Genomic DNA, 14,475 nt, shown 5'->3' on the forward strand with positions numbered 1-14,475 from the left:
CGATGGGCATTATGGCCAAACAGTTCTATTGTTGTCTCATCAGACCAGAGGACATTTCTCCAAAAGTACAATATTGTCCCCATGTGCAGTTGCAAACCATAGTCTGGCTTTTATATGGTGGTTTTGGAGCAGTGGCTTCTTCCTTGCTGAGCGGCCTTTCAGGTTATGTCGATATAGGACTCGTTTTACTGTGGATATAGATACTTTTGTACCCGTTTCCTCCAGCATCTTCACAAGTACCTTTGCTGTTGTTCTGGGATTGATTTGCACTTTTTGCACCAACGTACATTCATCTCTAGGAGACAGAACGCATCTCCTTCCTGAGCGGTATGATGGCTGCGTGGTCCCATGGTGTTCATGCTTGCGTACTATTGTTTGTACAGATAAATGTGGTACCTTCAGGCGTTTGTAAATTGCTCCCAAGGATGAACCAGACTGGTGGAGGTCTACAGAGTTTGAAGGTAGGCCTTGAAATACATCCACAGGTACACCTCCAATTGACTCAAATTATGTCAATTAGCCTATCAGAAGCTTCTAAAGCTGGAATTTCCCAAGCTGTTTAAAGGCACAGTCAAGTTAGTGTATGTAAACTTCTGACCCACTGGAATTGTGATACAGTGAATTATAAGTGAAATAATCTGTCTGTAAACAATTGTTGGGGAAATTATTTGTGTCGTGCACAAAGTAGATGTCCTAACCGACTTGCCAAAACTATAGTTTGTTAACAAGAAATGTGGAGTGGTTGAAAAACGAGTTAATGACTCCAATCTAAGTGTATGTAAACTTCGACTTCAACTGTGTGTGTGTGTGTGTAGTATATATATATATATATATATATATATATATCGAATGAAAGTGTTTGTTTTGTTGCCCAATGCATTGGTAAGTCACGTAGGAGATAGCAAATAGGAAACAAAGCTAAATCACTGAAAACCCCTGTATTACAAGTCCATGGGGCTTCTAAGGTCCAGTTAGAGCTCTACTACCCCACCTCAGTAGTTCTCAACATTATACAGTGGGTTATTTTCATCAATAACTAAGGTATGGCTAGTACTCAGGTATCATTAACATTTTGAAGCTGAGCCATTTGCTTGTGCTCTGCTGCGTAGTACATATCACGTCAGAAGTGCTTCAACCTCTTCAAATAAGACTAGAACATTGTCTGACTCCACAGGAGATATTATTTTACCGAAAATTAAATGTTCCTTGAGTTTAGAGTGACGAAAAGTAGCTGGTTCACAGCTAACTGCTCTCAGTCTCGTCACCAAGCAGAGGTGTTGCTATGGATACTCAAGTCATGCACAGAGTGTATGCAGCGCAGGACAGACGAGCAGGTAATGGAAGTTATTTCTGATTTAGGGCAGAACCTGTTCTTTAATGTCACAGAAGCAAATTTGGCCTAGGTAGGGTCGGGTCTCAACGTCACGAGCATGGATAGGACTTAAAATTCATTCCGTGCAAGGCTCTAGGTCCAGTTCATTAACTTGTGTTTACAATGAGATTAAATCTGCTCAATAACTGTACTTGTAACAATAGTCATAGTAGCAGAATTGAAAGAATGGTCATTGTTGAGGCCCAGACTTAAGAATATTTGTAACAATACATGCTCCCACTAATACCTAAACCACTGCCCCGCCCCCTTCCCTCTGCCCCCCCCCCCCCCCCCCCCCCTTCCCTCTGCCCCCCCGCTGTGGGTGCATGTTGCTTCTTGTCTGGCATTCTATCACTCGGCTGCCTACTGCTAAGCTGTGATAATGTACTGTCTGGAACAACTCCTTTTGCTGGCTCAGCTAATCACAGAGCCGGCCTTAGGTCCATCCACGCAATCACTCCCGTTGTGTTATTTTCAAAGTTCAGTTTATGATGGCTGACCGATGTCCTCTTGGAATAAAGAGAGCTCATTTATTTAGATCCATAATGCCCAGTGGCTTCTATAATCTAGTAGCCACAGGATAAGGGCGGTGAGGAGACAGTCTCAGACCTCCCCTCTGTAGGCTAAGTGTGGTCCCAGGACAACAACCTCTCCTTCAACGTCAATAAAACCAAGGAGCTGATCGTGGACTACAGGAGTAAGAGCACGCCACCATTCACCCCCACAATGGCGCACGACATCCATACTGCTCAAATCAAAAAGGCCAAAGCATATTTTTTGTTGCATAATAATGTTGGCAAAAGACTACCCTTAGTAGGAATGGTAACTATAGACTTAATGTTATGGGTACCTGGCTGCTCTTCAGTAGCTAACAAGAAATACATTTAAAAATGTACAATCAGGGCTCTCCCTAGGATTTTCTGAGATGGTGGTGCTGATGTAGGCCTAATTTTTTATCCCCCCCCCCCCCCTCCACCTTTATTTAACCAGGTAGGCTAGTTGAGAACAAGTTCTCATTTGCTACTGCGACCTGGCCAAGATAAAGCATAGCAATTCGACACATACAACAACACAGAGTTACACATGGAATAAACAAAACAGTCAATAATACAGTAGAACAAAAGAAAACAAAACGTCTATATACAGTGAGTGCAAATGAGGTAAGATAAGGGAGTTAAGGCAATAAATAGGCCATGGTGGCGAAGTAATTACAATATAGCAATTAAACATTGGAATGGTAGATGTGCAGAAGATGAATGTGCAAGTAGAGATACTGGGGTGCAAAGGAGCAAGATAAATAAATACAGTATGGGGATGAGGGAGGTAGATAGATGGGCTGTGAACAGGTGCAGTGATCTGTGAGCTGCTCTGACAGCTGGCGCTTAAAGCTAGTGAGGGAGATATGAATCTCCAGCTTCAGTGATTTTTGCAGTTCGTTACAGTCATTGGCAGCAGAGAACTGGAAGGAAAGACAACCAAAGGAGGAATTGGCTTTGGGGGTGACCAGTGAGATATACCTGCTGGAGCGTGTGCTACGAGTGGGTGCTGCTATGGTGACCAGTGAGCTGAGATAAGGCGGGGCTTTACCTAGCAGAGACTTGTAGATAACCTGTAGCCAGTGGGTTTGGCGACGAGTATGAAGCGAGGGCCAACCAACGAGAGCGTACAGGTCTCAATGGTGGGTAGTGTATGGGGCTTTGGTGACAAAACGGATGGCACTGTGATAGACTGCATCCAGTTTGTTGAGTAGAGTGTTGGAGGCTATTTTATAGATGACATCACCGAAGTCAAGGATGGTCAGTTTTACGAGGGTATGTTTGGCAGCATGAGTGAAGGATGCTTTCTTGCAAAATAGGAAGCCGATTCTAGATTTAATTTTGGATTGGAGATGTTTGATGTGAGTCTGGAAGGAGAGTTTACAGTCTAACCAGACACCTAGGTATTTGTAGTTGTCACGTATTCTAAGTCAGAGCCGTCCAGAGTAGTGATGCTGGACGGGCGAGCAGGTGTGGGCAGTGATCGGTTGAATAGCAGGCATTTAGTTTTACTTGCATTTAAAAGCAGTTGGAGGCCACGGAAGGAGAGTTGTATGGCATTGAAGCTCGTCTGGAGGGTTGTTAACACAGTGTCCAAAGAAGGGCCAGAAGTATACAGAATGGGGTCGTCTGCGTAGGAGGTGGATCAGAGAATCACCAGCAGCAAGAGCAACATCATTGATGTATACAGAGAAGAGAGTCGGCACGAGGATTGAACCCTGTGGCACCCCCATAGAGACTGCCAGAGGTCTGGACAACAGGCCCTCCGATTTGACACACTGAACTCTATCAGAGAAGTAGCTGGTGAACCAGGCGAGGCAATTATTTGAGAAACCAAGGCTGTCGAGTCCACCACTTTCTTATTGGCAATTGACAGAGTCGAAAGCCTTGGCCAGGTCGATGAAAACGGCTACACAGTAATGTCTCTTATCGATGGCGGTTATGATGTCGTTTAGAACCTTGAGCGTGGCTGAGGTGCACCCATGACCAGATCTGAAACCAGATTGCATAGCGGAGAAGGTACGATGGGATTCTAAATTTCCGGTAACCTGTTTGTTAACTTGGCTTTCGAAGACCTTAGAAAGACAGGGTAGGATAGCAGTTTGGGTCTAGAGTGTCACCCCCTTTGAAGAGGGGGATGACCACGGCAGCTTTCCAATCTTTGGGAATCTCAGACGATACGAAAGAGAGGTTGAACAGGCTAGTAATAGGGGTTGCAACAATTTCGGCAGATCATTTTAGAAAGAGAGGGTCCAGATTGTCTAACCTGGCTGATTTGTAGGGGTCCAGATTTTGCAGCTCTTTCAGAACATCAGCTACCTGGATTTGGGTGAAGGAGAAATGGTGGGGGCTTTGGCGGATTGCTATGGAGGGTGCCGGGCACTTGACCGGGGTAGGGGGTAGCCAGGTGGAAAGCATGGCCAGCCGTAGAGAAATGCTTATTGAAATTCTCAATTATAGTGGATTTATCGGTGGTGACAGTGTTTCCCAGCCTCAGAGCAGTGGGCAGCTGGGAGGGGCTCTTATTCTCCATGGACTTTACAGTGCCCCAGAACTTTTTTGAGTTAGTACTACAGGATGCAAATTTCTGTTTGAAAAAGCTAGCCTTAGCTTTCCTAACTGCCTGTGTATATTTGTTCCTAACTTCCCTAAAAAGTTGCATATCACGGGGGCTATTCGATGCTAATGCAGAACGCCACAGGATGTTTTTGTGCTGGTCAAGTGCAGACAGGTCTGGAGTGAACCAAGGACTATATCTATTCCTAGTTCTACATTTTTTGAATGGGGCATGCTTATTTAAGATGGTGAGGAAGGCACTTTTAAAGAATAACCAGGCATCATCTACAGACTGGATGAGGTCAATGTTAGGTAGGGGTGAGGTCCAGAAGGAGTCAGTCAACTTCCCACTCAGGAAGTTGAAGAAATTATATACAGTACCAGTCAAAAGTTTGGACACACACTCATTCAAAGATATCTTAATTTTTACTATTTTCTACATTGTAGAACAATAGTGAAGTCATCAAAACTATGAAATAACAAATAAGGAATCATGTAGTAACCAAAAAAGTGTTAGATTCTCAAAGTAGCCACCCTTTGCCTTGAAGACAGCTTTGGACATTCTTGGCAATCTCTCAACCACCTTCATGAGGTAGTCACCTGGAATATATTTCAATTAACAGGTGTTCAATTAACAACATCTTAAAACTGCATTGTTGGTGTTGGTTAAGGGCTTGTAAGTAAGCATTTCACTGTAAGGTGAAATGTGACACACACAATTTGATTTGAGACTTGTCTGGGCCAAGAAACAGGATCAATGGACATTAGACAGATTTTTGGTTCCAATCGACATGTCTTCGTGAGATGCAGAGTAGATGAACAGACGATCTCTGTATGTGCAGTTCCCACCATGAAGCATGGAGATGGTGCTTTGCTGCTGGCACAGATTTATTTAGAATTCAAGGCACACTTAACCAGCATGGCTACCACAGCCTTCTACAGTGACAAGCCATCCCATCTGGTTTGCACTTAGTGGTACTATCATTTATTTTTCAACAGGACAATGACCCAACACACCTCCAGGCTGTGAAAGGGCTATTTGACCAAGAAGGAGAGTGATGGAGTGCTGCATCAGATGACCTGGCCTCCACAATCACCCGACTTCAACCCAATTGAGATGGTTTGGGATGAGCTGGACCGCAGAGTGATGGAAAAGCAGCCAACAAGTGCAAAGCTGTCATCAAGGCAAAGGGTAGCTACTTTGAAGAATCTCAAATATAAAAATAGATTGATTTGTTTAACACTTTTTTTGGTTATTACATGATTCCATGTGTTATTTCGTGGTTTTGACATCGTCACTATTATTCTACAATATAGAAAATAGTAAAAATAAAGAAATCCTTGAATGAGTGTGTGTCCAAACTTTTGACTGGTACTGTACATATTACCTCGACTAACCTGTACCCCCTGCATATAGCCTCGTTATTAATGCTAGTTTATTTTTTACTTTGTAAGTAAGAATTTCACAGTAAGGTATACAGTACACCAGTTGTATTCGGTCCATTGTGACGAATACAATTTGGTGCCCCTCTCCAAACAGATCATAGCCAACTCTCAACCACATTGACAAAAATCCATGTATTGGTTTACTACAGAGAACATGATTTCACTGTCAAAGAGCTGGGATCTACATTCACCGAGGTAATGCTAGTGAACATAAATAAAACACAAGACATTGGATGAATACTCCTTTGGCTAAATACGGGAGCTATCAAAGCACTGAGACTCATAGGGAGAGAACGTAAAATGCATTGTAGTCCTTCAGTAAGGTGGTATAAAACCAAATTATATCAGACCCCTGGTTAGAAGTGAAACTGATGACACTAGATGAGGTCATATGTATAAAATAAAGTGAAACTGATGACTGTCGGGGAGGTCATCATATGGATAGAATCAACACATTACCCGACACTGGTGCAGCTCAGAACACCCAGATTACAGTAAAGTTGAGTACAACTGATGATGCTTGGTGAGGTCATGTGGTTAAATTAACACTTTACCTGGTATCGGAGCGGGTCACAACGTCCACAATCTCCCCGGGGAAGAACCTCTCCTTGACGTAAGAATACACATCATCACAGATCTCGTGGAGCCGGGTACGGTATGTGAGGGCTGTGAGGTGCAGCAGGGGGATCACCAGAGCTGAGGGGAAGCTCTGGAGGCTCTGACGACCTCTCTTCTCACAGTCCAGAGCTTCCAGGTAGGTCAGGCCAGGCTTGCCCGTCACCGCACAGCTCCACACCAGGCTGTTGCACAGGATGGTCCTCTCAAAGAAGTCACTTGTGGGGAGACAGGGTGATTCGAGTCAGTACAGGTAATTGCATATTCCCTACAGTGTAACGTTACTACTTTTGACAAGGGCCCTAATATTTAAGGGCATGAAATTGCTCACTAATTTTGCATGTTGGACTGGACACATGCAAAATATTGCTGCCCACATAATCATAGGAGGAAACGAAAACCAATGCTCACCCCAAATCAGCATTAAAAACATAACACAACCTCACTTGCACATCATGAACATATACCTTGCTCATCTGTGTACACTGTAAACATCGAGATGCTTTTCCAGTTTCTGCATCGATAGGACCTCAAAGTCTTCCAAAGTCATGTTGAGCAGTCGGTCACACATGCTGACTAAATACAATTCCAAAGAAATTATACCTTAAAACAAAACCACAAATATAAAAGTCCATCTTCAAAATAGTGATAAAATAATGAACAGAACAAAAAGATGTCTGTCACTGTCCTTCTACTAAATTTACAGTAACATGCGAACTTGCAGTCTATCTGGAATGAAGGCAAGGGTGAAAATTGTTTACCTTTCAAGACCCCCTTGAAATAAGTCACAGTATTATTCGTAGGCAAGTCCTACATAAACAGTTTGTCTATGCTATGGGTTACAAATTGATAAAATATTTCACTATAAAACTTCCCAAATAAACACACTAGTTAACATGTTGCTTCCTAGTTAGCTATAAACAATCACACAATAGCCCTGCCCACGTTTCACACGCGAACTGAGACAAGACGAGTTGTGATGAGCGCGAACTGCTCTGCTCTCATTTTAGGACTATGCAAAAGTATCTAAGAGAGCATACGATAACTTCTAACAAGACTGGCTAGATTTACCAACCAGTTACTCGATGGATATGACAGTAAATTACGGCAATAATTATAACCTAGTCAAATAAAGTTGACTCAAGTTGGATATTTTGCAACGCTAGCTTCAAGCTGGCTAGCAGGCCCAAATACTTGGTCAACACGGCTGGTAACGTTAAATGGTAGTTGCTCCAACTACTAGCTAGCTATAGTAGCCGCTAAACTAGCGGTGATCAAGCTGGCTACACCTGACAAACTAAGTTTGACAACTGGATAGAAATAACAGTTCTGACCCATTTTCATCTGATGACTAGCTAAATAGGTGTCAACCAGACAATACATTATTTACCAACTAGTTTATAATAAGTAGTACTTTGTCCATCTTCCAGCACTGCAGAGGATTTTAGCTTCTTAGCAAGCTAACTAATGTTTGCTGTCACTATGGTTAAACTTTCCTAACTTGAGTTGAGCCAAAATCGGATGGTCATTTGATAGTTAACTAACATTGATCATTTCTTGAATGTTAATGCATTTATCAGTTTGGTCTTCACGTACTCGTATGTCCTGAAGATTTCATGTGTGACTTTGCAAAGAAACACTTCTTCATCTGGTTTGAGGTCCGCTGGGGGCTTCTGTCTGACAAACGGCTTTCTGTGGAGAAGCGGCATCTTTCTTTATCTTCGTCTCCGATTTGTCCTCTTTGAGACTCAAAAAGGAGGGGAAAAGAAAGCCAGAAACCATGTAATTACATAAAGTTTTAAACCAGTATTCATCGGCAATAAACTCAGACATGAGGACAGTGACCCAAACATTTAAAAAAAAATGGTCGTGATAACCTACGACAAAATCCAGCCTTTGTTAATGGCACACGCTTCCAGTAACACACAAAAGTGACGCTTTTCCAACCAACTCACATGAAAATGTGCTCAATGAATGGGAATCTGTCTGATATTAGCAATTAAAAACCTCTATGTTTAAACCACCTGATAACATTTTCGCATACTAGAGGAAGAATTCAAGAGATTTACCGGATCGGTTATGTAACGTTAAAACAATAATCCGCGGGAGAAAAATACAAAAAGTCAACGGACTGCCCCACTTCTCCACTGGACGGACTGCGTGTTGACTATAAATTTGATCCGCTCTATTTCACAGATGAGAAGCGCGTAGGAGGGCGTAGCTTGAGTGAAGACTATGTTATCTCCATTGGTTGTTTATCCCGCCACTCGCATCATCACCACCAATCATGTTTATGTTCGTTGAACATCAGAGGAGTGGAGAAGCAATATGGGATTTGTTACTTGAATCAGAGCATCATACAAATTTATAGTAAAACATAGCATATCTGTTCTGGTAAAACATACTTTTTCAACTGATACAACATTTTTGTACAGGTTTAAGTGAGTGATCATAATCAGTTACAACATATTATAGCGCCTAACATTTTCCACATGCATCCAACTTCCCGTCTGTCCGCCACGAGGGGGTATAAATCACCAAAATGTACGTGCTTTGTTCTTATGCTCCGTTTACTCAGGCAGCCTTATTCTGATATTTTGACCAATTATTTGCAAAAGAGCTTATCTGATTGGTAAAAAAAATAATAATAATTGGTCAGCTTGTGTAAACGCAGCCTTAGTTTGGCTTCTGTCATATTTCAATTAACAGAATATTGATGGTGACTGAAGGCCAATGTTCAACAATGATGTTAACGGCTTGTTTACTATAACATGACTGCATGGTGCCTGTCTGGTGTAGTTAGAGAGCCTCATAACTAAGGTGCAAAATCCATCAAAGAGGTTGTAATTACAATGGCCACAGAGTCCAAAATGAAACACTATTAAAGCGCTGCAAAAGAGATGTTGATGCCATGCTGTTGGTAAAGAAGGCAACACAGAAGTTCCTCAGAGCTGGTGCCATTTAATAGCCACTTTCTGCTGTAATTATGCTACCCTCCCATGCTTCCTGTTTCAGTAGTGTGGGTGAGAGGGGAACGTACAAGAACCATCAGGCAAATGTTTTAACTATTCATTTACTACAGTATTTCAGACATTGGTCAAACATTTTCTGTAAAAAGGCTGACAAATCATTCACTGAACTGTAAAGTACATAACATTATCAGAGTGATATTTGGGATTTCTTGTCACAGATCACTCGGTCATCTTTATAGATTGTTATACCTTGAACATGATATGGTAGGGCACAGTCCTAGAAGAGAATCCATCTGCAATTGCAGCAGAAAGTCAATATCCAAGGGACAGAAAGTCTGAGTGGATGTTTGGTCTTCACTCAGGGTCACAGTACCCTATACAGGTGTATATTTTTGAATGCGTCCGGGTCACCGTCCTTCCACAGATAGACGTTGTAATCCAGAGGTAGTTCCTCTACCCACTTGCTGAGGTTGATCCCTCCCTGAAGGAGGAGCACAGTACAGCAATAGAGAGGTGTGCATTATGCTTTAAGTTACACATCATAGAAACATTCAATTCTCAAAGTGTGGAAAACAGAGTTTTTACAGGCATTTTCAGTACTTACCTGATGTGAAGAAAGTGCTTCCTGGAGGCTTGGAACTGTAACCAATAGAGCACCTTTCTTGTGGAAATTGTGAACGATAAAATACCAGGCTCTACCAAAGGAAGAGGATGGAGACATTAGAGCAGGGTTTCCCCAACTCCGTCCTCGGGACCCCAAGAGGTGCACATGTTGGTTTTTGTCCTGGTACTACATTGCATCATTACCAGATACAATATATGAGGAAGATCTCAAATGCATCCTTACCCCTCTCTCCTCATCAACACCCATTGGAGGAGAAGGTCAGAGGGGCGGGACCTCGGGCTTGCTCATCCAATGGGTTTTGAGAAGGAAACAGAACATGAGGAGTATGCAATTGAAATCTTCCAATGATCACTTACTGCATCCTATATTACAGCGTTTCCCAAACTTGGTCCTTGGGAGTCCAAGGGGTGCACGTGTTGGTTTTTGCCCTGGTACTACACAGCTGATTCAAATAATCATCAAGCTTTGATCATTTGAATCAGCTGTGTAGTGTTAGGGCAAAAAACAAAATGTGCACCCCTTGGGTTCCTGAGGACCGAGTTTGAGAAACGCTGCATTATAGGATAATGATATTTTCTGTTGGAAAACTTTTTGAAACGATATGTCTTAATGAATACACCCCTGGTGTGGTGTCCAAGGTTTACCTACTTAATTTGGTCATTTGGCTGTAGAAAGTACTCAAACACATTGTTCATGATGAGAACATCTGCATTCTGTAACAGGGAATCCTGAGTACTGATATCTCCATGGATGACCTGCAGAAATGTGAGACAATGAGAGAAAGCTGTGGCACTTACATTCTTTAAAAACATAAAACAAAGATCAAGATAAATAAATGTAAAATTATACTAATGATCGCTTTACCTGTATTCGGTCACTGAAGCCATACTTCTCCACAGCCATATTCTGAAGCCTGACAAACTCTGCACTGATCTCTACCCCAACAAGCTGAACTGCAGAGCTGTACAGGTACCCCTGAAGCACAAACAAATGACTGGAAGAGTAAATACTTTTTTGCCAAAGAATTCATGACATTTTCCTGCAATATTTTCACATAACCTTTAACAATACATCTCAATGCCATAAATGGTTTCCCTTTCATTCCAAAACAAACTGTAATTTACCCCATAGAGTACTGCCCCTAGCCTGGAACCCACATCCACCACTAGTCTCCCAGTCAGGTCTGGTAGGACATGCTGGAATAGGAACTGGAGCTCCAATATCGAGAAGGAGTGAGAGATGAACTCTGAGAAAATATACATTCAAATAAACATTCATTTGACACAATGCTGCAACATGAGGGTTATAAACCCACCCTTATCTTACACATCTATGCTGAACGAAAATATGAACGCAACTAGCAACAATTTCAAAGATTTTAGTGAGTTACAGTTCATAAGGAAATCAGTCAATTTAAATAAATAAATTAGGCCCTAATCTACAGATTTCACTTGACTGGGAATAAAGATATGCAACTGTTGGTCATAAATACCTTAAAAAAATAAAATAATCTGGCCATTTTCTCCTTCGCATGATCAAGCTGTTGATTGTGGCCTGTGGAATGTTGTCCCACTCCTCTTCAATGGCTGTGCAAAGTTGCTGGATACTGTCGGGAAGTGGATCACGCTGTCGTACACGTCAATCCAGGGCTTCCCAAACATGCTCAATGGGTGACATGTCTGGTGAGTATGCAAGCCATGGAATAACTGGGACATTTTCAGCATTAGGAATCGTGTACAGATCCTTGTGACATGGGGCAGTGCATTATCATGCTGAAACATGAGATGATGGCGGCGGATGAATGGCACGCGAATGGGCCTCAGGATCTCGTCACCGTATCTCTGTGCATTCAAATTGCCATCCATAAAATGCAATTGTGTTCATTGTCCATAGCTTATGCCTACCCACACCATAACCCCACCACCACCATGGGGCACTGCTCAGAACTTTAACATCATCAAACCGCTCAACCCACACAACACCATACATGAGGTCCGAGGTTGTGAGGCCGGTTGGACGTACTGCCAAATTCTCTAAAACTACGTTGGAGGCAGCTTATGATAGAGAATTGAACATTCAATTCTCTGGCAAAAGCTCTGGTGGACATTTCTGTATTCAGCATGTCAATTGCACGCTCTCTCAAAATGTGCGACATCTGTGGCATTGTGTTGTGTGATAAAACTGCACATTTTAGAGTGGCCTTTTATTGTCCCCAGCACAAGGTGCACCTGTGTAATGATTATGCTGTTTAATCAGCTTCCTGATATGCCACACCTGTCATGTTGATGGATTATCTTGGCAAAGGAGAAATGCTCACTAACAGGGATGTAAACACATTTGTGCACAACATTTGGGAGAAATAATATTTTTGTGTGTATGGAACATTTCTGGGATATTTTATTTCAGCTCATGAAACATGGGACCAATACTTTACATGCTGCGTTTATATTTTTGTTCAGTATGATTATTGATGGGCTTTGGGTAATTGGATTGTTGGTGAGATGGCATGATCCTTCAGAACAAGTACAATGATTAACCAGGCAAGGCAAACATTTTTTTCTTCTACTTTTACATATTTTTCTCCCCAATTTCGTGATACCCAATTGGTAGTTACAGTCTTGTCCCATCGCTGCAACTCCCGTACTGACTCGGGAGAGACGAAGGTCGAGAGCCACGCATCCTCCGAAATACGACCCTGCTAAGCCTCCCTGCTTCTTGACACACTGCTTGCTTAACCAGGAAGCCAGCCGCACCAACGTGTCGGAGGAAACACCGTAAAACTGGCGACCTAAGTCGCGTGCATGTGCCTGGCCCGCCACAAGGAGTCTCTAAAGCGCGGTGGGAAAAGGACATCCTGGCCGGCCAAACCCTCCCCTAACCCAGACGACGCTGGGCCAATTGTGCGCCGCCTCATGGGTCTCCGGTCGCGGCTGGCTTCGACACAGCCTGGGATCAAACCCGGGTCTGTAGTTACGCCTCAAGCACTGCTTTGCTGTGCCTTAGATCGCTGCGTCACTCGGGAGGCCCATGCAAGGCAAACCTACCCAGGGGAGCTGTTCTGTGAGTGCCACAGTTCAGGCAGTAGTTGCGGCTCATCTTGCCCTCCTCACAGAGTGTATCCACGGTGTCCTCGTCATACAGGAAAGCATCCACATGCAGTGTGGGCTGGGGGTTCTGTTGGGTCTGAATAATCAATTGATGAACAGAATTAGTTAATTTGTGTTAGTCAAAGGGATAGTTAACCGAAATTACAAAATGACATTGGTTTCCTTACACTGTAAGCAGTCTCTGGACAAGGTATGACAGCAATCCATGCTTTGGTTTAGTTTCCCTGGCACAGTTTCCGCATGCTAACATTTTATCATTTGTGGCACAAATCCCATTCAAGTCATGGGACCGATAATACATTTTTCACACGTGTTCAAATCATCTGTGACTTTGTTGAGCTTCACAAATTTAGATACTTTTGGATTATTTGGAGATGTGAAAAACAGTCCCATGACTTGATTGGGATTTGTACCACACACGTTAGCATGTGGAAACAGTTCCAAGGAAACTAAACCAAAGCATGGATTGTTGTCATACGTTGTCCATAGACTGCTTAGAGCGTAAGGAAACCAACGTAATTTTGTAATTTGGGTGAACTACCCTTTTAATTACTTAAAAGTCTAATTTTAAGTGTGAGTATTGTTTTTTTTTTATTCCTCTCTGAAAATAAAATACACACACCTTGCACCAAATACAAGCACCCAGCAAGTAAATTTGGCCCGGAGTAAAGATGTTGAGGAATGAAAGCAATTACAGTAACCCACCTTCTGAATAGCCAAGGACTCGGAGGAGAGCACAGCCTCCAAAGGAAGACATGCCCTAAGATCCTCTGAAATACTTTGAAGTATAACCTTTTGATTGTCAAACAATCCATCATCCACTTCATCTGCAAGAAACAAAATGACTAGCTAATGTTATACAGTTGAAGCATCATAATCCAACATGAACATGGGATGGTTGGTTTAGGCTTAAAATAGCCAATGCCAGGGTTAAATACCAGAGTTTTTCATCCAGTCAATTAAACGTGGCAGGTCCTTGGAATTTACTCTGGAGAGTAATCGTACGATTTCGTTTTTTGCGTCTGAAAAGTTCATTTCAACAAATATTTTGCCACATACGATTGCTCATGCTTGAATGTATTGAACGCATGCGTAGAAAATACCGGATACGTATTTGAGATTTAAGGAGGCGCGATAATTGGAGCCCTATTAATAGTAGTGGTGAAATGAAGAGAATTTAGTATATATTATTTCATTTAAAGTAACTGATATTGTAGAAATATATTGAATATTGATTTTGGCAAAT

The 14,475-nt window shown here is 42.4% G+C and overlaps 2 protein-coding genes across 4 annotated transcripts in view; both read right to left on the reverse strand.

Annotated features, from left to right (window-relative positions):
* Positions 1–8,703, reverse strand: part of LOC120023173 (bromodomain adjacent to zinc finger domain protein 1A-like) — a 39,816-nt gene extending 31,113 nt beyond the window's left edge. For all 3 annotated transcript variants that reach the window (XM_038967192.1, XM_038967191.1, XM_038967190.1), the window contains exons 1-3: positions 8,595–8,703; positions 8,122–8,272; positions 6,465–6,743 (exon numbers count right to left, since the gene is read on the reverse strand). In XM_038967192.1, the coding sequence (XP_038823120.1) occupies positions 6,465–6,743; positions 8,122–8,234 (392 nt within the window). In that variant the 5' untranslated portion in view covers positions 8,235–8,272; positions 8,595–8,703. The remainder of the gene's footprint in view (positions 1–6,464; positions 6,744–8,121; positions 8,273–8,594) is intronic.
* A 750-nt stretch (positions 8,704–9,453) lies between these two features.
* On the reverse strand, positions 9,454–14,311 carry LOC120023694. The gene is made up of 8 exons (XM_038967748.1): positions 14,168–14,311; positions 13,935–14,056; positions 13,167–13,305; positions 11,247–11,368; positions 10,987–11,097; positions 10,771–10,877; positions 10,102–10,192; positions 9,454–9,978 (listed from the first exon to the last, which is right to left on the reverse strand). Exons 1-8 carry the CDS (start codon positions 14,262–14,264, stop codon positions 9,862–9,864), a joined length of 906 nt encoding a protein of 301 aa, XP_038823676.1. The 5' UTR covers positions 14,265–14,311; the 3' UTR covers positions 9,454–9,861.
* Positions 14,312–14,475: the final 164 nt, after the last annotated feature.

The sequence above is a fragment of the Salvelinus namaycush genome, chromosome 28 (genome assembly GCF_016432855.1).
Source record: "Salvelinus namaycush isolate Seneca chromosome 28, SaNama_1.0, whole genome shotgun sequence".
Classification (NCBI taxonomy): domain Eukaryota; kingdom Metazoa; phylum Chordata; class Actinopteri; order Salmoniformes; family Salmonidae; genus Salvelinus; species Salvelinus namaycush.